A 23,502-nucleotide genomic window follows, 5' to 3' on the forward strand; every position below is an offset into this window, starting at 1 on the left:
CGTACGTAATAAATGAATGATCCCTAAGTCACCTCTGATTGTTGATCAAAAGCTACCGTCATCCTCTGATGGTTAAAAGACTTTTCTATTTCGATTTTCCATTAATATCATAAACTATTCAATACTTTCTTGAAAAACGATTTTATTTACAAACATTGATATAATATGATATAATATACATTAATAATTGACTAGTGACGCGTTGATGTGACGTAATGTTCTACATTCCTGCGAATCCTAGTTTATCCACCTGTTCAATAGCCAATTGTAGATTACTATCAAATAATTCACATCTGAAAATAGAAAGAATGTCGAGTTATAGAGGAGCAGGGACTGACTAATCTAAAGAATAAAAGCCACGTGCCCGGGCGCAGAAATCTGCTAGCCATACTGTTGTATCAATTGGGAAAGAGCTTTGACACGTAAAAATGCAATAGCCTGGCAGACAAGTGATAACAATAACCTACTAACTTTGCCCTAAAAATAATATACTTGTCCCAGGCAATCGGACAAGTGCTTAGATCGGACCCTAGAGGAACCGTGTGTGAAATCAATAAACATGAAAACAGGATAGACTACTGTGTCGGTGAACTAGTTTTATTTGAAGTACGATCTTTCGTTACTAGTGTATGGAGTAGCTTTATCGGGTAAATGAGTAAACAGGTGGTCACAGGTGGTGTAGGGTTAACTGATTTTATCAGAAATAAATTAAGTTTTCCAACGAGAGAAATCCCACAAAAAATTATTAATAATCAGTTCAGCTAAATACTATTAGCATCATACCGGGTAATTTTCGCTACTAGTGTATGGAGTAGCTTTATCGGGTAAATGAGTAAAACAGGAGTTATAGCATAGGTGAAGTGATTTCAGGGTAGCTTCCAGGGTAGTCTTACCTGATAGGCATATCTATTGAGTAGAATGGATTCTTCAGAGCGAAATCACCGTAAATTTCATACAATTTTCGCAGTAATAAATCAATACCGGATTGTTTAGGGTCGGCTAAAACAATAAACTTCACTCCTAGAAACAAGACAGAAACCGAGAAACAACTTCAATAACCAAACACTGGATATGAGTAGAGAGATGAGTGGAGAGTGTGGCAGAAGAGGGGAGAGTGAAGAAGAGAGAGAGAGAGAGGAGAGGGAGAGATAGAGAGGGGAGAGAGAGAGAGAGGGGAGAGGGAGAGAGAGGGAGAGGGGAGAGAGAGAGAGGGGAGAGGGAAGGAGAGAGAGAGAGGGGAGAGGAAGGTTACATTGGAAATCAGTAAAGAGGAGAGTGAGGTTTGTTGATTAAAGAGAGCTCCATGTTGCATAAGGACTGACTGGAATCTATGATCGATTGACTGCTCTAATGAAACTGTCAAGTACATGAACTACAAGTACATTACACCTAGACAATAACAAAATGTAACATCATAAGGGGGTGAATAGAGGAGGTGAGAGGGTTAATACAGCAGGGGGTTTATAACACTGACCTGTTAATGTTTGTGAACAGCACAATTTAAACACATCCGTTTCTAAAACTTCGATTCCAGATGATTTGTGTTCGGGAGATAATTGAGAACCGATCGCGAATAATCTGAAAAACCATCGATAATAATAACATTAATCATATTTGAATTGAGGATATCATAATGTGAGATGTGCTCACGCAACCAGAACATGCTAATATAAAACCCCACAATAACAATAAATAGAGTCAGAAAATGGTTCCTTGAGTTAGTAGTTCATTTCAAAATCTCTACGTATTTTTTATTAAGGAATATCAATTCTTGATTACAAACTACCGATTCTGTATTGTTTAGAAACGCCTGTCTAAAGGTCATTTATGACTTGGGGCTGGTTGCATAGTCAGGGCTTAGACTTAAAGACTGCTCGAAGACCAACTTAGTTCTATTGCCAATCTAACAACTTAGACAAGTCATTAGATTTAAGACGACTTTTGGTCTTAAAAGTCTTGTCTATGGAACTGGCCCCTGGTGCTGGCCCCAGATCATAACCAAAGTCCGGGTACTGCTACTCCTGATTTTAGGGTTTGATACTTACGAATGAAACATACTCGCTAATACAATTTTCTCGTTTGTTGAAAGTCGCGGCCGTCCAAATTTTATCGCTATCGGATAATTCTCTTCATTAGCGATCACTTCCAGGATTTCACGACCATCTTCTAACTGTCGCCCGGCAGCGGGAACTCCGTTTATACCTAGCACCGTGTGTCCAACTACAAATACAACAATTACAGAAACATCAATCTTAGAGTTTATTTATAGACAGACGGAGACAGGAGCAAAGCCAAGGGTAGTCAGTAACCTGTCTGTGGTTTAGTTTCACGATCGGATATTATCACAAACCACAGTCAGGAATGGGAAGGTCATTTTTGTATGAAATCTTCGTCAGCCAATTTGACTGACGAGTAATTTGCCTGGCATTTCATTGTCTCTTATGATATCCGTCTAATTTTTGTTCTAATCGACACACAACAGATTCGTAGTTTGTCTGATACCTATAACACCTCACCTGACGTTCTTAATCCATGTGCAAATCGGCCGTAAAGTGAGAGTAAATTTCCGTCCAGTCAACAGCTGCCATTTTGAAAATTACTGGAGGTGCTGGCACCTGTGGACTGAGGCCAGGACAACAGCACAAACTAACAAAGCGAAACGACGAAATTAAAAAAAAATTAAGAAATCAACACTTATTCATATTTTTCTTTTACCAGAAATTTATTGTTTCATTATTTGTTATGGAAAACACGAAGATTTGAAATACAAGTTGGAAAACCATCAAAAATAAAAATTGTCGTTTCGTCTTGAAAGTTTTATATAAATCCTTGTAGGTCCCCTTGTCTTATCATGCCACATGTGCAATACAGAGAAATGGCGGCCAATGGCGAAATTTGTGGAGAAATTAATTAATTTCTCAAAATAATGCTGATTAATCACTCGAAACGTACATAAAATTGGATTATTTCGAAAGGTACCTGTGTTAGTTTGTGAATAAAGCCATTAATTGTGGACTGAAGTGAATAGAAAGTATATTTTTGAAGTGTTACTTTTTTCAACCGTGTTTTGGTCCTTGTCATCCCTAACGTTGGTATAAGCCCATCCGATTATAAAAAGCTTACTACCAACGATTAGGTAACTAACTAGGCCAAGGGGAGGAGGAGGCTGTTAGTGTTTGAGGAGGCTGTTTTCCTAGCCTTGGTCATTCATCTTTCTCTCCCATTGCATATATGCCACGTACATGCAGCAACGTACCATATACAGATAATATCTGTGATTCAAATACAGAACTGTCACAGCAGAGAAAGAATGAACCCTTCTTACCCTTGACTCCGTCTCTTTGCCCGAATGAAACCACCACTCTCTCGTCGAATATTTTCAATAGCGGTTCCAACGGGAAACTGAACGTTTTCTCTGTTTCAACACGGCGACCGTTATTACTGTCATAATCATAGATTAAACCTCCGGCACGATTCACTACAAATACGCTGAAAATTGTCATCCTGTTGTCATCGATGAATATATATTGAATTTAAATGAATTCTAACGTGCTGCCACCTAGTGTGAGCAATTAAATTCAATACATTTCAGTGAAATGAGACATTATTTAGTAGTAAAACTGATACAACCAGTTTCAAAAAATTAGAAATCAAATATTTGCGCAAAATAATATTAAATAAACAAAACACAGATTGCAGGCTGTTCACTGTTTGGTTAAAGTTAAATCAAGTCGTTATCCAAGGCGCGCGATTAAATGGAGTAAATGTGGAGTCTGTTTAGCGCCCTCTACAATATGAAAATACCAATATTTTATTAATTAACCAACAATTAAACTATTCCTAGTTGGATGTTTGTCTTGTTTTTCTTGTAGAGGATTTTTACGGATATTTTCTATCGATCAGTGAAGTTTCAGATCGAAAGTCTCAATAGTTCCTGAAAAATTCCTCCAAGTGTCGCTTCGCTGGATAGAATTGGTCATACTAAGTATCGAAAGGTACCGATATATTATTATTTGATTCGGGCCGCCGACGCCGGTAATTACGTAAAATGTTTAAATTCGTAGCAATTGATGCCAATTGTATCTGAAGTAAAATTAGTTGAATTCAAAGCCAATTCCTTAATGCTTCAAACTTTTATTTATAGTCAATTGTATTTGAAAGATGGAAATCACATTTCTTGGAACTGGTTCTGCTTATCCCAGCCCTAAACGCGGTGTATCTTGTACAGCTTTAAAACAAGGTAAGTATTTTTTGAGTTGGTAATTGAGAGACGGATCTAGGGTGACTTGTACAAGTCCTCCTAATTTTTGAGCGCCATTTTTCATTTTGTCAACAAACAAAAATCGGATGACGCAGTTCAGTGCATTTATGCATCAAAATACCATTTTGGAAATGACAAATTCATGAAAATTATCCCCTGGATCCACCCCTGGTAATATTTAAGAATCACCCATCTTCGCAAATTTATATATTCTACCACAATTTCGTGTACTAAAATATCATGAGTTCAAACTAATTTTGTAGCAGATTAAAATACTTATTTCAAACTATTTTGTTTGTGTAGAAGATGGACAGATTTGGTTGTTTGACTGTGGTGAAGGATCCCGGATTCAAATTCAACGAAGTCAACTAAAACCAGGAAAAATAAGCAAGATCTTCATCACACATCTTCACGGTGACCATGTTAGTAAATACAGGGGAATATCTTCACTATCTTCAGCTTCGGAAAGACTCTCTTCAGTCACAAGCAGAGGTCTTTTAAAACGATTTCATAGATATGCGAAAATGCAATAAACAATCCCACGATATCTTTTCGACTTATCCTCGAAACAGTATCTTAAACGATCCCTTCTCAGCAACAGGCTAAGGCAGCGGCAAATTCAACTTGTAAGCTCTCCATAAATTAGAAACAAGGTATCCATAATATCAAGTCTTACAGCTGATCTGATGAGCAAGGCTTTCTCGATTATTGTTCATATAATCGTGCTTACGCGTGACAAGCAAATATTTTAGCAAAGGGTTTTTGTCATGTGCAATCTACTCTGCATGTTTTATTATAATTTTGACCGGATGTTTTTTTAGTTATTTGGTTTACCGGGATTGCTGTGTACGATCAGTCAGAATAACCTCAGAGACGACGCAGTTGAGATTTATGGACCTCTCGGTTTGAGAAAGTTCATTCGAGTCGCGTTGACTTTATCCAGATCACAACTAGGATTTAATTACAAAGTTCACGAGCTCGATTATACCGGTGTTGAAATGAATTTGGAGGTATGTCGAATCAAAATTTCCGTCGATGAAACATCCTGAGTCCGTGTTGTAAAGATAATGTGAAATCCCTGCACACTAAAATGAAAAAGTGATCTTTAGGAATACCGATTTATGGATGGTTGATTTGAATAATGGAGGTTTGATGAAGCCTTATCGTAGTAATAATGAAGTATTTTATCATGAGCATTTAGATTTTTGATTATCTTTCTTATTACGTACCATCATTTCTAGGATATTTCCGTCGACCATACGACTAATGATGCTCTTCATCCGAACGAAATTGAAGGGGAAACTTTTAAACCTGATGAAAACGGAGCTTGGAACATGTAAGAATGAAAATAAGAGTCGTCGTTGAATCTTTATAAATGTTTTATTTTCTTGTTACGTCTTAACCGTTAATGGAACAATTTAAGTCCTTGAATCGCAATATGGGATAGTTTATTTCACCTTTTCCACTATATCCTAATAGTCATCGTCAGGAAAACTGATGTTGTCCTCATTATAACCATTGATGAAACATTCTGAATCCGTGTTGTAACAATAATACAAAATCCTACTATAAGAACACTAGTATTTCTAAAGATGATTATTGTAATATAGCTGAAACATAGCTGAACAATCGTTAGCTCAAGGAAACTTTTCGGACTCTTTCTGTTCTAGCGCGAGTTCATATTTTCTCCGGTATATTTTGATTTTTCTTTCAGATTTTCAGATTCGATGATGTCAGTAAAGGCAGGGTATCTACAGCACAGAGTTCCTACGTTCGGTTATCTGATTACTGAATCAACTCAACCCGGAAGTCTAAACGCTGTGAAACTAAAAGCACTAGGAATTCCACCTGGTCCGCTTTATTCTAAAGTCAAGAGTGGCCAATCAATTATCAGTCCAACTGATGGTTCTATTGTATCCTTAATAAATCAAAAAGAATGTTCCGATTGGGATTTGCCCCTTGCCAAGGTTTTAATTCTTTTGGACGAACCCCTTAGCCAAGAAACTACCCTTATACATTAATCGGAAAATGATAGCCAGGTACTGCGGGCACTGTACTGTTTAATGAATAGAGATTTTACCACACCTGACTGGTCTCCACATTGACCTGGTCACCCGCACTGACCTGACAAACTTACAAACTTCGACAGTCACTCCTGGTGTATGGTCTAGTGGTAAGCATGCTCGACTGGCATGCCGAAGGTCCATGGTTCAAGTCCCGTTGAGGTGTCGGATACACTGGTTAGCATTAATATGTATCTACCCATTTTAGCTGAATTCTAAGTGACATAACCATCTGGTTTAAAAATTTTTATTCGAAAATTTTTGGTCAAAGTGAGATTATATTTGACACATTTTCTTTAGTTTTCACATACAAGAAAAATGTAGCGGTTAAATTCGACCTGTTCAATTCCTTCACTCCCGTTCCGTGTTGAATAGATAAACCCTAGTGATGTGATAGGTGCAGATAAACCCGGCAGGAAGATCCTGATACTCGGTGATACCTGTGATTCCAATCGTCTGGTTACGTTTACCAAAGATGTCGATGTTTTAATTCACGAAGCCACGTTAGAAAATGATAAATTATCAGACGCAATGGAGAAAGGACATTCAACACCAGGTGATAAATCGAAAACTAAAGTCAAAAATCGTTGCTTGAATTGTCGTAGTTGTCGTAGTTGTGAGGATATGTTATGTTGATGACTTAATATCCAAATGATGGCGAATTAGAAATTCACATTGTGACTCAAGAATAGAGATGACTTCAGCTTTCTTAGAACTCAGGATCCCGATTCAGAAGGATCCAGTCGAGTCCGGACAGCTTAAATCGATTCGGGGGATAATAATCTTTGTGATATTGGGCCCTAACCGAGAAGTGTCCAATTACCAAAAGAACAGTAACAGGAGACACGCTGAAACTCTAAAGTGAAATTAATTCATTTCTAATGATTTATCCACCAGGACAAATTTGGATTCATAACTGTATTAAACAAACTGGGAGACTTCTTCACCCCGAGCTATTGTTAAAACTGTTGTTTGTTTTTTTTTTTGGTATTTTCTCAGGGATGGCCGCTGAATTTGCGAATGCGATTGGCGCTCGAAAGTTGGTACTCACACATTTCAGTCAACGTTACAGATCAATCTCTGAAATAATTCGAGTACGTTTTTTATACGCTTAAATCCTAGGTTTCATTTCACACAATTTGTTATCATAAATACGGAGTGGTGTTAAATCTTAAGACTGGTCTTACGTTTCTAGATTGGCTATAGAACCAAAATGGTCTTAAATTCATAGATTGGCTATAGAACCAAAATGGTCTTAAATTCATAGATTGGTTATAGAACCAAAATGGTCTTAAATTCATAGATTGGCTATAGAACCTTAAAACCCGAGCCCGAGTCATAGAAATCAGAATTGAAGAATTCATCTGTATTTATATTGTAATGATTTGTTATATGTTGTCCGCACTGTGTTTCAGGATGGCGATGATAGCGTACAAACACTGGTCGATGAAGCTCAACTCGCGTTTAATGGCGAAGAAGTTATCGCTGCAGATGATTTCATGGTTTTACCGATCCCGCGTAGAAAAACTATCGAGGAAAACAATTCCTGATAATATTCATACATAGAACTAGAATTAAGAAATATTTTCGGATCCAGTTTAGAATATGAAATAACTGAAATAACTGATATAAACAACTGATTGAACTGTTACTGATCCTAACTTACAGCTGCTCAAACTCTGTTACACGATTGTTTCAATAAAAGTAATAAAGTTTATTTTTATCTACATTCTGTTTTCTATTTTGCGTGATTTGTATCAAGCACAGAGACTTTTCACAATTTAGAGTGAATGAATAAAACCAGTTTCGATGACCAACCCTGGTATGATCAGTTGAGGTATAAAAAACGTAATTAACTGATGAGGGTGGCCAATGCCGGTTCAAGGCAAACATTTCCTGCGTGAAATAAAGTTATCTAATCTTATCTTCTTTTGGAATGGAAAAAATAACTGTCTCACTAAATAACGAGATGAGTAGTAATTAATAGGTTGAACTAATCTATTAGACGCACGAGTTTTCGCTAGTGAAAATAACTTATTGACTGCATTGTACCCGGCCGCCCCGGCAGTGCTGGAGGGCCTAAAAATATGAAATATTCACAGGAAATGTTGGCCCCCTTTGAAGTTGCAGCATCTGTTTTGCGTCCGATGATATCTTTGATTTTGTGTAATTACCCATCATCAGGGCCACCCGTTCCAAGTGAATGAGTAACGGTCAATGCCGAAGGCAGACACTAATTAGAGTGGTCTCCCTAGACCGTGCGGTGCTGCCGCTATGCTAAACGTTACCGGGATTTTCATACACTAACGCAAGTCGACTCTGGCAATCTAGAGTGTAGGACAGCTCGTCGATTGCCAGAGTAGACTTGCGTTAGTGTATGGAAACTCCGCTAACGTTGCGCATAGCGGCAGCACCGTACGGTATAGTGATACAATACATCGATCCTTAGCTCGTTAAGTTTCGGGTTGCTCGAATCGCTTGATTCTGGCAGTTGTAAAGAATCGCTTCGCATCGCAAAGCTGACCTGCGCATAACCGCCTTAGATGCATTCAGTCCAAGGACCATGAGTTTCTTTTCCTTTGATACAGAATTCCATCTCCTCAAATAGAAAACTCTCCTAAGAAATAACTTATAAACATCCAAATCAAGATTTATTTCATTGGTAGATATTTATATTTCTTTATTCAATATTTCATAATTTCATCCAAGTAAAATATGAAAAAAACAATTCAGAATGACATGAATAATGTCGCACTTGGAGGGGGGGTTGCGCGAGGGAGAGGATGGGGTCATACGATTACATCGTAACAAAAATGAGAGAAAGAGAACAATATTTTGTAACAAAAATCTATACACCATAATAATAATAATCATTGATCTTTCATTCCTTGAATGAAATGAAAAGAAATTAAACAGTTTTTGATTTTTACTCAATTCTTCGTTTTTTGATTTTAAATATAACTAAGTAAAGCCATAAATCGCTTGTGTTTGTTTAACTTACAAAAAGACATGATCAATAGAAACTTGAGAGACAGAATCAAATTCACCAGAGTCTAAAATATCCAGACTAAACCTGCCCTGTAATTACAGATGACATGCTGACCTGCCTGTTATTACAGGCTGACATGCTGACCTGCCTGTTATTACAGGCTGACATGCTGACCTGCCTGTTATTACAGGCTGACATGCTGACCTGCCTGTTATTACAGGCTGACATGCTGACCTGCCTGTTATTACAGGCTGACATGCTTGACTGCCTGTTATTACAGGCTGACATGCTGACCTGCCTGTAATTACAGACAGACATGCTGACTGCCTGTAGACTACAGGCTGACAGCGACAGGCTACTGACAGCATGATATTCAATGAGAGATCATTATTGATTTCTATAATAAACCAGTTATCATAGTTTATATATTTGAGCAAGATTGACAATTTCCCCTGCCTCCCTACACCTCTATATCACCCCCCCCCCCGGCTCCCCCCCCCCCCACGGCTGGTTCCTACTAATCCTTGAGCAATCATTGATTAAAACATACAGTTTTTAAGCCCTCATTTCATACATGTTTATTATGTCTTATATTCATTTAAACTACCCCCGATTTGGAACCAGCCATCTTACAAACAGCCCAACCGCATTAACCCTTCTCAAATGTATCCCTCCCCATCTTATAGAATCCTATAAATTCTGAATTTATTGTCATCTTTATGCTTCAAATCTTGTCTTCATTAAAATGTCATAAATCCTGAAATAGTGACTAAATATGTACACGTTATTATGAGGTTGACTTGCCTCATTTAAAAGACTGATCGCGCGATAGAGGCTGCTAGCGTTGTTACTAGGCGTACACACTCGTGTACATAGTTCTAGTTACATATCATTCGAGAATCTCAATATAAATCAAAATAATCAATGAAAATTCAACATGAGACAGAGATAGGTAGAGAGGGGGAGAGATGGGAAGAAGGGCGAAGCTTTTTCTGCAGAGCGCTACAAGCAATCTTATCTATAATTTGCATACAATTTACATCATAAGAGTATTATCATTTAATCATCGTCATTCATTGCATAATAGAATTATCATCTACTTATAAAAAAAAACTGAATAATAGTAAGTAGTAGAACATGGTAGCACTGCTGTGATTGGTCACTGCACTGGTAGCACTGCTGTGATTGGTCACTGCACTAGAAAGGTAGCAGTGCTATGATTGGTCACTGCAATGGGCAGGTAGCACTGCTGTGATTGGTCAATGCACTGTCAGCAGTGCTGTCAGTGGTCACTGCACTGAGCAGGTAGCATGGCTGTGATTGGTCACTGCACTGGTAGCACTTCTGTGATTGGTCACTGCACTGGTAGCAGTGCTGTGATTGGGCACTGCACTGTCAGCAGTGCTGTGATTGGTCACTGCACTGGGCAGGTAGCATGGCTGTGATTGGTCACTGCACTGGTAATATTGCTGTGATTGGTCACTGCACTGGGCAGGTAGCACTGCTGTGATTGGTCACTGCACTGGTAGCAGTGGTGATTGGTCGCTGCACTGGTAGCACTGCTGTGATTGGTCACTGCATTGTCAGCAGTGCTGTGATTGGTTGCTGCACTGTCAGCAGTGCTGTGATTGGTCACTGCACTGGTAGCACTGCTGTGATTGGTCACTGCACTGTCAGCAGTGCTGTGATTGGTCGCTGCACTGTCAGCAGTGCTGTGATTGGTCGCTGCACTGTCAGCAGTGCTGTGATTGGTCACTGCACTGGTCTCACCATGGATGGAAAAGACATTCATTGTTATATAAGTTGTACATACGTATAATAGAGAAGCAGCAGAAATTGAATTCAAACAGTCGACTTGACTAGTTATATAAACACTAGGGGGCAGTACTGGTCAGAGAGCACAACTGGAGCACATTAGTTGTTAGTTAATCCTTGGAGAAATACTCCAACTTCAGAGTAACACATTTATCTCAGTTTATGTCACGTCCTCCAATTTCATTATCATATCCAACGGACTGCTGAAGCAGTGAATGCAGTTCAACTGGAGCATCAGTATATATCACCAGTCCCCTGACTTCGGAGTTCTCCGATATTCCACAATTCTGATAATCCACGTTTATAACTGGAGCGTGATATATCACCAGTCCCCTGACTTCGGAGTTCTCCGATATTCCACAATTCTGATAATCCAAGTTTATAACTGGAGCGCGATATATCACCAATCCCCTGACTCCAGAGTTCTGTTCGTCCGAGTCACTGCTGGAGAGATAACTAGAGACCGACTGAAGCCTCCAGTCTGATGTGGAGTAGCTGCTGCTACAAGAGGTAACCGGTTCAAGCAGTTTCTTGTCTTTTTTTTCCCAAAATTCAGCAAATGATTTTTGTCGTTTGTAATTACACGTTTTATTGAAACAGAATGTCCTGATGAGCTATCATTAATTCGATTAAACTGCGTTCGAATTTTGCGTAAGTTAAACCGGCGAGCGGGTCGGTCGACGGGGAACGCAGTAGAGTCGGCGCAAATACAATAGCTAAATTCTCAAAACTCATCATGTTGATTCGATGTTTAGCAGCAACTCTGGAAATACAATCAAACAAAAGAATAGATAAATTACTCAACTTAAACAACAACTTACACCCACACAACTGTAGAACTGGATCCAGAGTTGCATCAAATACACAGAACTGTTGAACTGGATCCAGAGTCGTATTAAAACCCACACAACTGTGGAACTGGATCCAGAGTTGCATCAAATACACAGAACTGTTGAACTGGATCCAGAGTCGTATTAAAACCCACACAACTGTGGAACTGGATCCAGAGTCGCATTAAATCCACACAACTGTTGAACTGGATCCAGAGTCAAACTTAAACCACACAACTGTGGAACAAACTGGATCCAGAGTCGTAATAAAACCCACACAACTGTGGAACTGGATCCAGAGTCAAACTTAAACCACACAACCGTGGAATTGGATCCACAGTCAAACTTAAACCACACAACTGTAGAACTGGATCCAGAGTCAAACTTAAACCCAAACAACTGTGGAACTGGATTCAGAGTCAAACTTAAACCCAAACAACTGTGGAACTGGATTCAGAGTCAAACTTAAACCCAAACAACTGTGGAACTGGATCCAGAGTCAAACTTAAACCCACACAACTGTGGAACTGGGTCAAATTAGACCCACACAACTGTTGAAATAGATGGAGTCAAATTAAACCGACATGAAAGTGGACAGTGGATGATTTGAAATGAATATTTGTTACTAACCGTTGTAAATGTGAAAGGAAATAACGTAATGTATTTAGATGAGCTGGTGGCAGTAAACTCATAGCGTGATAGATCTTCTGTAATCTTTCATCCTGATCCATATAATCTTTCTCTACAATATTCGACAATTCATTTACAATTCAAGGCCCTGTTTTATAGTTATTAGCACAAAGACATCTTATGCAGTTCTATAACCAATCTAACAACTTGAGACCAGTCTAAGGTCATTCTAGTTCTATAACTAATCTAACAACTTAAGACCAGTCTAAACACATTTTGGTTCTATAACCAATCTAACAACTTGAGACCAGTCTAAGGTCATTCTAGTTCTATAACTAATCTAACAACTTAAGACCAGTCTAAGCTCATTCTAGTTCTATAACTAATCTAACAACTTAAGACCAGTCTAAACTCATTTTAGTTCTATAACCAATCTAACAACTTAAGACCAGTCTAAGCTCATTTTAGTTCTATAACCAATCTAACAACTTAAGACCAGTCTAAGCTCATTTTGGTTCTATAACCAATCTAACAACTTAAGACCAGTCTAAACTCATTTTGGTTCTATAACTAATCTAACAACTTAAGGCCAGTCTCAGCTCATTTTGATTCCATAATCAATCTAACAACTTAAGACCAGTCTAAGGTCATTCTAGTTCTATAACTAATCTAATAACTTAAGACCAGTCTAAACTCATTTTGGTTCTATAACTAATCTAACAACTTGAGACCAGTCTAAACTCATTTTGATTCTATAACCAATCTAACCACCTGAGACCAGTCTAAGCTCATTCTAGTTCATTCTATAAACAATCTAACCACCTGAGACCAGTCTCAGCTCAATTTTGTTCATTCCATAATCAATCTAACAACTTAAGACCAGTCTAAGGTCATTTTAGTTCATTCCATAATCAATCCAACATTCTAAGACAAGTCATATGATTCAAAACCACATTTTGAAACCTAAACAAATTCAAAGTGGTTAAAATAGAATAGAATTGTGCGAGATGCTGAAATAATACTTACGAACTGCTTCCATAAAATACGGATATGCATCGAATGTGATTAACGGAATTGGAAGTTCACGGAAGAATGATTTAAGTAGACTAGTTATTGTATTAATATCCTCGTATTTCGACTCACTTATATCAGCATTCTCACCATCTGAATTAAATAACATCGTTTCATTCAACATACTGCAGAAAATATTCATTTCCCTCGTGAGATATAAACTCCTCTGTATACTCCTCCACTGTAGAGTATTGGGAGGAAATGACTTCATCGCGGACGATAATAAATTTGCCAAAAGAATCGAATCGTAAGAATCAACACCAGCAGGGAAAGGTGAGGGCCCATCCAGCTACAATACGGATTCGTCGTCCAGCGAGTCTTCAGGCAAAATGTGTAAAGTCAGATTATTACACACCGGTGTCGCTGAAACCTATTAACTGAACTTCCCCTTCTCCAAATAAGACTACTCTAACACCGATTCTATATTCAGGGTTCATTCGATCATTTCTTCTATTTTTCAGGGCATATGGAGAGCAAATAGGAATATGAAACAGTTAGGAACCCGCTTCATTCTCAATGCTCATTGGTCAATTGATGATAATTGACGATAAATTTGACTAGTAAGAAACCATGGTTCCCACAGTTTAATGAATTCAAAATTCCCAAGTTTTTCCCAAGTATTTCATGGGTGATTTTTACAATTTTCCCAAATGCAAATGAACATGTCATATCGTCATGCTACAGTCAACATTTTAGCGGTGACTGTTTGATAAATGTGATTTTCAAGGGAAATCGCTGAAGAAAGTTGCCCTTGGCAAATGCAATATGTGAAATGTAATGAATTTCCCAAATATTTCCCTGATTTGGGGACAATTTTTCAAATTCCCAAATATTTCCAAAGCGGGAATTATTATCTCAAAATACCCAAGTTTTTCCCAATTTCCCTGTTCTGTGGGAACCATGAGAAACTGCAGAGTAGTAAATTATTGAATTGTGATATTTCCGTACCTTTATCAAATGCAAGTTTCAGCGTTTCGACGTCGTCATGGAAGCCGGCGACGCGATACAATCCCTCGGCTTCGACTCCGCGAGCTTCGATCTCTTTAACGCATTTCTCCACGACGACCGGAATCGGTGAATTCTCCGCTTTCACTAACGTCGTCAAATCGACGCAGAAAACACGTTTAACGTATTTCATCGCCGGGATACAATCATTCGGTACTTTCTCCGAACATTTCTTATGAGCGTTGAATCCACAATCTGTAAATATATACAACTCTCTGTTAGATATAGCTTGAGGCTCCGGTTCAGCAAGGTGACCACTTTTATTTGATGTGCTGACTATTGCCGGACATGTGTGTCATTTACCCTGAAAATTCCCGGAGCATTGCTTGACACACATCCCAGACAAAGAATTAAATCAATTAACACACTAAAATATGTAAGACATGAAGATGGAAACTGGTCCTGCGTTTTTGTTTACCTTGGCACTTGACTCCTTGAGCTATTAAACCCCACATGAAATTAGCACAGAATTCACACCAATGTGGTCCCTTAAACGTGTGTACCTAAAAACAGACAAACAGAATAAATGGTCAAGAGTTTCACGACCCAGTTCCACTATCGTGAGTTAGGATTTAGCTGGATCAACTGAAATACCGAGTGATAGAATGTTATATCAGAGATTTCGTAGAATTTTTACCTTGAAATTGTGAGGTTTTTTATATTTCGTTACATCTATCGGCATTTTATCCTCTTTAGGAGAACTGTCAGTTGTGTCGCCCTGTACGTACATAATAAACAGATAAATTCAGGGACAAATCGAATAGATGCCAGATCGAGGGACTGACAGGAAATTTGATGGATATCTTCTCAAATAAAGCTGCAAAACCTAAAGCGGGGCCCCAGAGCCCGGCGAATTCGCAGTTTTTAAAGATCTCTGTCTTGACATAAAGGGGGCAACGTTAAAAGGAATGTAGGGGGCCTGATCCCTAAAACCATCCCTTACATCAGCTCCTGATATTCAATATCTAAACGCTCGAGTTAAAATGCGGTTATAAATTTATAGTATTTTTTTTTATGCCCAAACTTTTATATGAACTGCAGCAGTAGAAAAGTGAGTGTGAGGAGAATGTATGAATGTGAGGGTGAGAGTGAAATGTGTATTTGGGTACTTGTTGCTACAAGTGAAAACTTCTAAACAGGTTCACCCTGCTAATAAAGATGTTTAATAATTACGTATGTTCCTGGTTTAAATATAATTCTGGTTTTTTCGCTAAATAAAGAATAATAATGTGATTATTGTCGTTACCCTGAGAACGGCCGCGTCTCGTTCATAACTTCCTTTCACGCCGATTCCTTCGTAAATCTGCGGCGAACGAATCAACAATTCTCGTTGTTTGCGATATTTATTTCGATAATACGGCGATTCCTCGTAATTCGATTCTTTCGACAACGCTTCGATGTAATCGGACGCTTTCGATTCTAAATAGAACGTGATCAATCCGTCTGCTACGAGGTCGTGAATCGTATCGAATCGTTTTTCGCCGACGTAATGTTGACCGTCGTAGAACAGTTTGAAATTCTTTGTTATCGCTTCGAACCTACGAAATGAAACAAACAACCGTACGATGAGAATATTATATTAACTCGTTATCGTTTGACAAGAATCGTCGAGATCGGAAATGAGTCTCCTTCATGACTCACAGCTGTAAATGTAATAATGAAATTATAGTTATATTAAAAGTATGCATTTGATCATTGAAGTATTACAGAAAACAAAAATGATTACATATTTCTTAATCAAACTGCTATCATAGTTTATTATGTGTGTATTTTTGTGCGTTGAGAGTTGACTGTGAGGTTGTTTTTTTTATTACATTTCCCTTTTTTCTTTTCTTCACTTTTCTTCTTTGAGGAACCTGTTTTATATAAACTATTTCTTAGTTTCTACAGACCCCTCCAAGTCTAATTTACTGTATTTTGTATTATGCTTTTGTACGTTATGCTTTAAACTATTTTTGAAAATAAATCGTTCGTTAATTCATTCAAAAAAATAGAAATTAGCGTTTTTCAAATTACGTAAGAAACATGCGGTAAATAGGATTATCCAAATTCCCCGAGTGTTCCACGTTTTCCAGGTCAGTGGCCATCCTCTTTAGAAATATCTATGTAGGGATATTTACGTACCTGATAGCAAGTGTATAAGTACCGGGCGCGCGTTGACTCTCCCTGACTAGATAACACCCATCGCATTCACTTAATAAACTATCGGTTTCTTCACGAGAAATAGCACCATGAAATCTGAAAATATCACTCACTTCTATATCTACTAATCAACCCCGATCAAATTGAGGAAATTGAGGCAGTGAAACTTCATCATGAATAGTGAAATGAATACTTACTCTCTGCCGTATTGAAATGGAACTCTTGAACCGAGCTGAAAATATTACAGATATAAAAATAATTCTTCATTTATAAGGAAAAAATAGTTCACACGTTACGGCAAGAGATCTCATCGAGGTAGATATAATCTCCAGTTGAGTCTGTGTTGAAATGATAAAACAAGTTCCACAATACAGAAAAGTGTGTGAAAGGTTTACTTGTAGCTGGTAGATATCAATGTTTCGACTATATCCTAACAGTCATCTTCAGGAATACTATTAACATTGAACAATAAATTTTGGATTCATTTTTCTTTTTGTATTGCAGGGCCCGGTTTTATAGACTGGTATTACCTTTAACCCGGGGGCTAACTTAATCGATAATGAATTGAGTTAGCCCCCGGGTTAAAGGTGATATCAGTCCCAGGGTCCAGTTCCACAGTTCTGAGTTAAGATTTGACTCAGATTTAACTCATTGAAAATGAACTAGTTTTAACTCAGAGTTAACTCTAACTCACGACTATGGAACTGGGTCCAGGTTTTTAACCATAATATATCTTGCGTTCAGGGGCCATATATTAGGTACGTACACATCCAAGCGAGGTCGAATAATTGTTCACTTCTTTCCATAAAACAAAGCAAATTAAAACAGCGTAAATAAGGCGAGTGGAATATGAACGTAAGTAATTTTATACCGGTATTTATCAATGGACTCCGCTAATACTTTTTAAAATCGACTGCTAATTAGTTTCGCGTTTGATGGTATTTTTTTTCTATTCAGTCATGTTAAGAATTCTAATTGTTCGCGTTCATTGTTTTGTATCTGATTCTATGTTTATTTGACCTCGCGTTGAATTAGGACGAGCGAAATAAGAACGACAGACGTGTGCTGATGATGATGATGATGATATCTGATTTTAAAAATTAACTTACATCTCTTCTGCAAACGACTCTTTTCGGTTTGGGAGCCTGCATCTGTAAATGGTACACTGCAAAAAACATTATACAAAGCATTCATCAGTTCAAATTCATTTCATTACGATTCTATATTAACTGACATGATTGACATAATTAATAACTGCATTTTTGATTTGAATGAATCAAGTTGTGATGAATATTATGTTGAGGAATTATCCAAATAATGACTTAAACTAATTAGAAATACAAATTGAGACTCAAAAATAGAGATGACTTCAGTAATGTGACGACTTATCCAAATGATGACACTGAGTAAATTGAATTAGAAATACAAATTGAGACTCAAAAATAGAGATGACTTCAGTAATGTAACGACTTATCCAAATGATGACTTACACTTAGTAAATTGAATTAGAAATACAAATTGAGACTCAAAAATAGAGATGACTTCAGTAATGTGACGACTTATCCAAATGATGACTTACACTTAGTAAATTGAATATGAAATATATGAATTGAGATACTAATAAAGATGATATCAGTAATGTGACGACTTTTTACTTACGATAAGACTTCCATATCGGCATAACACAGTCATCATCCATCCCTGTAAAATATAAACAATGTGTATATTTAAACAATGTTCATTTACCTGACTACATTGTGAATATGTGACCAAGCCTCAACTTAACCTAACCCAGCCTGAAACTAAACTAAACCCAGCCTCAACCTAACCTGACCCAGCCTCAACCTTAACCTGAGCCAGACTCAACCTCAACCTGACCCAGCCTCAAACTAAACTAAACCCAGCCTCAACCTTAACCTGACCCAGCCTCAACCTCAACCTGCCTCGACTTAAGCCTCAACACAACCTACTTTAACGACTGAGATTTTTACCTAGTTGATCGAGACTTGTCTCAGATGTGAAAACTGAAGATGAAGATGATGATGTTGATAGAGGAGAATGAAGAGGACAATCGGAGTAAGAGGATAACCGACGATAATGATCGTCACGACAACGATGTACCGGACAATCTTTAACTTTGCAGATACACTGTAGAAGGCGCTGTGAATGTTGACGCATCATTCTGATGATATTTCCCGGTAATCGTTCCATTTTTTGCTCCCACGTTTTTTCGATGTCCGCGCTCCAACATTTATCGTAAACCGGATTCGATTCGTCCTCAACAATTGAAGTGAGTATTTCGTTATCGCTATGACTACGATTATAACCGATGTGATGTGTTGTGTCTCGTATTCGAAGGTTTAATATCGGTGATTTTGTAGTAGGTAATGTAGACAGATGTGAACCACTAGTTTCACCGTGATGTGTAACTAATGATTTTACACCCATTATAGGTGACGATCTACCAGTTGCTTTGGCACGTGTAACTAACGGCGATAATCTTCCTGTTACCAAAGGTGATAATCTCCCTGTTGCTACGGGTGATGATCTCCCTGTTGCCACGGGTGATGTTCTGCCTGTTGCTACAGGTGATGATCTCCCTGTTGCCATGGGTGATGATCTCCCTGTTCCTACGGGTGATGATCTCCCTGTTGCCATGAGTGATGATCTCCCTGTCGCTACAGGTGATGATCTCCCGTATGTTACGGGTGATCTCCTTGTTGCTACTGGAGACGATCTTCCTGTAACCGATGGTGACAATATTGCAGTTTCTATGGTAGCATTAACCATGGTTGTTGATGATTCTATTGTAGTTGCTATGGTACGTGAATCTGTTGTTGTTGCTAGGATACTATCGCATGATGCCCTACGTTTGTAACGTACAGGAATACGTGCGGCACTATTTCTATTTAATCTCTCACCTCCGTGATCAGACGATCGACGATGTAGTTTAATACGTCTCCTCGATATTACCGGTGAATCCATTCTTACTATCACTGACAGACTGTCCTTCTGCTGTCAATTCACTTCTACTGCTGTCCATCACTGACAGACTGTCCTACTGCTCTCTATTCACTTCTACTGCTGTCCATCACTGACAGACTGTCCTACTGCTGTCTATTCACTTCTACTGCTGTCCATCACTGACAGACTGTCCTACTGCTGTCTATTCTTACTGTCACTTCTACTGCTGTCCATCACTGACAGACTGTCCTTCTGCTGTCAATTCACTTCTACTGCTGTCTATTTTTACTATCACTTCTACTGCTGTCCATCACCGACAGACTGTCCTATTTGACAGACAGTGTACAGACAGTACTGCTGTTTATAAGAGTCCGGACAGTTCTATTGTTTAATGTGAACTGAATACATTGTAGTATAATTGAATAATTAGATAAAGTTATGCAGCACAGACTTCCTCTCTTCTTCTCTCTTCTTCTCTCTCTCTTCCTCCTGTGAGACACAGAGTCAGTTCAGTTTACAATCTGTTCGTCATTATCTAACAATCAGTTTATAATTAACTTATAAAAACCAGCTCCGAGAATCGATGAACTATATCACCACGTAGTGACGTAGCTTCGTGAAGATAAACGTCAAATATTCATGATTTGATCTAAATCCATGACGTCAAATTCGAAATCCGTATTTTGTTGAATTCTACATTCGAGAAATACTGAATCATTGATAAAACGCAGTCATGAAATGATTTCCACTTTAAACTAAAATAAGACGTGTCGTTATCTTAAATTCTAGTACAGATTAATTATCTATATAGGTTGTCGTTATTCATATGAGAGATAAATCTACGGAACCCGAATGACAATAGACCCGCTGAGGTCAATCTATAATAGAACAGGTCGAACCTGTCAAAGCAGGCTCACTGCAACCCGGGCCCGGCCTGCAACTATCAGCTCCAATCCACCATTACTGATGGGCCCAATTGCTTCTGATGTTAATTGGGCAGAGTGGTTTACAGCTTGGCTTGCGTTTAGATTGAGAATGCGCTCACAGGCCAAATCTGCAACCCACGGAGCCCAACCTGCAAACATCGGGCGCCCAGCAGCCTGCCACCACCTGGCCCTTGCCCAGCCCTAATATGAACAACGTTTTCTGGAATACTCACCCTGATATTGCATATTTTCGATGGAGAATGTTTTGAATTGTTCGTATAAATCTAATTGATCGCTCGAATCACAACCAACTTCATCAGTCTTCTTTAATTGTTTCGTATTTCCGTAACAATCTAACATATCTCCATAGCAACATGTACAATCGAACTTGCATTGTGGTTCAGGTCTACGAGGACGGGACTCTACCTCAGGTTCCGGTCTACGAGGACAGGAATCTACCTCAGACTGCGGCCTGCGAGCGCGGGACTCTACCTCAGGTTCCGGTCTACGAGGACAGGAATCTACCTCAGACTGCGGCCTGCGAGCGCGGGAATCTACCTCAGACTGCGGCCTGCGAGCGCGGGAATCTACCTCAGACTGCGACCTGCGAGCGCGGGGATCTACCTCAGATTCCGGTCTGCAAGCTTGGGAATCTACCTCAGACTGCGGTCTACGAGGACGTGAATCTACCTCAGACTGTGGTGAATTCTGTGCCGATTTTGGCCATGATTTCGATGGTTTCAGTTTTTCAATTTTCTCAGATGTCATTCGTGGAAAACTCCATGATTTGTGTACGCTGTAGTGTTGACCAACGCCGCCACCAGAGGGTGCTGGATCGACATACGTATCATTTTCATCATCATCATCATCATTTTCGATCAGTTCTAAATATTCCTTTTCGCTTTCCTCGTACACATGATCGTACAGTTCATCCTCGTCAGCGCAAACCGGTCCAGTTTCGGTAACTTCAAAATAAACAGGTTCTGTCAAATTCTGTGGTCGGTTCCATACAGCTGTGTGACATCCTCTCGTCGCGTAGTCATATTCCCTGCCACTAGGGGGCGCCACTGCTTTCTCCAGATCGTAATGATTTTCAGGCGCAGAGTGACTTCGCGGGTAAAAACCGGATCGACGCGCCGGATTAAAATCCGGTACGGAGCTTCTTTTCCGTTGTTGCGATCGCGAGCTGTCGAAACAACCCGGAGGTGCGGAGAGTCGTTTCGAGTTACGACTGTACCAGCCTCGAGGAGGCAAGGCAGGTGGCGCTGCTGTAGTATCTGAACTAACGACGGACATTTTCGACTAAATTTCGTCGTCGGCATCTGTTCAATAGTATTTATATTAACGAAACGCAGTATAATCTTATCAAAAGTAGAACGTAATGACATCAATAGAATTGTGACGGCCAATCAGTGAATAACACTGAACACACATCATAAAAACCCAAACTTCAACTCGATAATAAAATAATGCGTTTAAAAACCCGACTGATAATTTAATCATTGGAGTGGGTTCAGGGATTAAAAACCACCCCGTAAAACTGCAGTGGATCCTTGAACGCAATGTTTTGTGATCAATTGTTTCCAGTGTAGCCTTTATAATGTAGACTCTTATACTTAAGATGTTTGATAGTATAAGGATAAGGTAGGCGGTTAAGGTATTCCTCCCTGTATGGATGAGAGGGATTAGGGGTTACCTAGTCATCCCGCAGGATACCATACCTACAGATCAATCATTCCTGGATATAAGGAGTTATCAAGGTGTTTTAAAGAAAGTGTCTGCATCATTTTCATATTACTGTAGACTCCTCCCAATCAGTACTGATTATCTTGGTAAAGCAGTAATCTGGTGGTTTTGCAAGCAGACTTATCTTTACACTTTTGGTTTATAATTCAATAACCAGCTACTTGGGTTATTAAAAATTCTGGTTCAAACTCCTCTGAAGAAAAGGGTAGACACTGTGGTGGCTGTGTGTGTGAAAAGAGGCAAATAAATGGAGGAATGTATACCCGCAAAACTCAAAATGACTTCGGTTTGCCTGGTTTCAAAGTTTAAAGTTTAGCCAATTTAAAAGACAAGAAGAGGATGCTGAAGAAAGAATGAAACTTAAGTCAAAGAAGAGTGAAAAAAGCTTGCTATTTTTAGTGTCAAATGTCAGTTTCATCAATAAAGCTGTGGTTAGTTGAAGTTGAAAAATCAAAGTGAAATCTGGAATTCAATGGATGAAACTTACCGGCAGCAGTTGCCATAGTTTATAGTGATGGGGCTATCAGTTATCACTGACTGACTCACTCTCGCCTCACTCAGTCGTCACACCATACAGATACCGGGGGATGATCTCTACCGGACCGGGTCGGTTTGTTTAAATCTCAACTGTCAATCAAACTGATGATGATGAAATAAGAATCCACTGAATCCACTGATAAATCACTGATAAGACGACGTTCTTCACTGGGCGTCACAGGACCTGGCGCCTGCCATCGACACCTTCCCGGGACTCGTCATGCCACGTGTAATCCTTTAAAAGTGAAAATCGATTGCTAAGAGTCACTGGAATGTCGGGTAGTGGTATATTATATTGGTTAAAGTCAAATAAATGTATAATAACCCTTTTATGCTGGTTTGTTGTTTCACAATACCTAATTCTGCGTTAAAAGGAAATTCGTACGGTTTTGGAAGATATCGAAGGTATCAAATTGAATTGTATTGAATTGAATTGTATTAGTATGTAGTAAGCACAGGGAAGTGAGTAGCTAGGGTTAGGGATTCGAACCCGATCTGTCAAGTGAAGCGCGCGCTGAAATCG

General features: G+C 38.9%; 3 protein-coding genes across 8 annotated transcripts; 1 reads left to right on the forward strand and 2 right to left on the reverse strand.

The window, feature by feature from the left end:
• Positions 1-171: 171 nt before the first annotated feature.
• LOC141906844 (trafficking protein particle complex subunit 4-like) lies at positions 172-3,716 on the reverse strand. Of its 2 annotated transcripts, none has more exons than XM_074796278.1 (5): positions 3,443-3,716; positions 2,046-2,220; positions 1,475-1,578; positions 894-1,020; positions 172-293 (listed from the first exon to the last, which is right to left on the reverse strand). In XM_074796278.1, exons 1-5 carry the CDS (start codon positions 3,501-3,503, stop codon positions 221-223), a joined length of 540 nt encoding a protein of 179 aa, XP_074652379.1. In that variant the 5' UTR covers positions 3,504-3,716; the 3' UTR covers positions 172-220. The 2 variants fall into 2 exon arrangements, with proteins under 2 accessions (XP_074652379.1, XP_074652378.1); XM_074796277.1 differs by having other exon boundaries at positions 3,326-3,705.
• LOC141906843 (zinc phosphodiesterase ELAC protein 1-like) lies at positions 2,865-7,992 on the forward strand. Of its 2 annotated transcripts, XM_074796275.1 has the most exons (10): positions 2,865-2,975; positions 3,873-3,995; positions 4,145-4,240; positions 4,565-4,683; positions 5,083-5,271; positions 5,503-5,597; positions 5,976-6,174; positions 6,700-6,880; positions 7,324-7,418; positions 7,740-7,992. In XM_074796275.1, the coding sequence occupies exons 3-10, from the start codon at positions 4,162-4,164 to the stop codon at positions 7,872-7,874; spliced, it is 1,092 nt and encodes a 363-aa protein (XP_074652376.1). In that variant the 5' UTR covers positions 2,865-2,975; positions 3,873-3,995; positions 4,145-4,161; the 3' UTR covers positions 7,875-7,992. The 2 variants fall into 2 exon arrangements, with proteins under 2 accessions (XP_074652376.1, XP_074652377.1); XM_074796276.1 differs by lacking the exon at positions 2,865-2,975 and having other exon boundaries at positions 3,803-3,995.
• A 1,824-nt stretch (positions 7,993-9,816) lies between these two features.
• LOC141906822 (N-chimaerin-like) lies at positions 9,817-23,137 on the reverse strand. Of its 4 annotated transcripts, none has more exons than XM_074796224.1 (12): positions 22,930-23,137; positions 18,466-18,507; positions 17,916-17,971; positions 17,004-17,038; positions 16,789-16,902; positions 15,911-16,202; positions 15,302-15,382; positions 15,083-15,167; positions 14,608-14,859; positions 13,615-13,752; positions 12,589-12,700; positions 9,817-11,891 (listed from the first exon to the last, which is right to left on the reverse strand). In XM_074796224.1, the coding sequence occupies exons 1-12, from the start codon at positions 22,943-22,945 to the stop codon at positions 11,717-11,719; spliced, it is 1,398 nt and encodes a 465-aa protein (XP_074652325.1). In that variant the 5' UTR covers positions 22,946-23,137; the 3' UTR covers positions 9,817-11,716. The 4 variants fall into 4 exon arrangements, with proteins under 4 accessions (XP_074652325.1, XP_074652323.1, XP_074652324.1 ...); XM_074796222.1 differs by lacking the exon at positions 22,930-23,137 and adding an exon at positions 20,930-22,007; XM_074796223.1 differs by lacking the exon at positions 22,930-23,137 and adding an exon at positions 18,798-19,478.
• Positions 23,138-23,502: the final 365 nt, after the last annotated feature.

The sequence above is a fragment of the Tubulanus polymorphus genome, chromosome 6 (genome assembly GCF_964204645.1).
Source record: "Tubulanus polymorphus chromosome 6, tnTubPoly1.2, whole genome shotgun sequence".
In the NCBI taxonomy this organism is placed as follows: domain Eukaryota; kingdom Metazoa; phylum Nemertea; class Palaeonemertea; order Tubulaniformes; family Tubulanidae; genus Tubulanus; species Tubulanus polymorphus.

Bases quoted from the DNA above. Each gene is read 5' to 3' on its own strand.
- LOC141906844 (XM_074796277.1), bottom strand. From the start codon at position 3,503: ATGACAATTTTCAGCGTATTTGTAGTGAATCGTGCCGGAGGTTTAATC. The intron at 2,221-3,325 runs GTAAGAAGGGTT...TTGTATTTGTAG, and splicing joins GCAAAGAGACGGAGTCAAGG to TTGGACACACGGTGCTAGGT. The intron at 294-893 runs GTAAGACTACCC...TTCTATTTTCAG, and splicing joins TCAATAGATATGCCTATCAG to ATGTGAATTATTTGATAGTA.
- LOC141906843 (XM_074796275.1), top strand. From the start codon at position 4,162: ATGGAAATCACATTTCTTGGAACTGGTTCTGCTTATCCCAGCCCTAAA. The intron at 4,241-4,564 runs GTAAGTATTTTT...TTGTTTGTGTAG, and splicing joins TTGTACAGCTTTAAAACAAG to AAGATGGACAGATTTGGTTG. The intron at 5,272-5,502 runs GTATGTCGAATC...CATCATTTCTAG, and splicing joins GTGTTGAAATGAATTTGGAG to GATATTTCCGTCGACCATAC.
- LOC141906822 (XM_074796222.1), bottom strand. From the start codon at position 21,992: ATGTCCGTCGTTAGTTCAGATACTACAGCAGCGCCACCTGCCTTGCCT. The intron at 16,903-17,003 runs GTAAGTATTCAT...TGATATTTTCAG, and splicing joins CCATTTCAATACGGCAGAGA to ATTTCATGGTGCTATTTCTC. The intron at 14,860-15,082 runs GTAAACAAAAAC...ATATATTTACAG, and splicing joins TCAAGGAGTCAAGTGCCAAG to ATTGTGGATTCAACGCTCAT.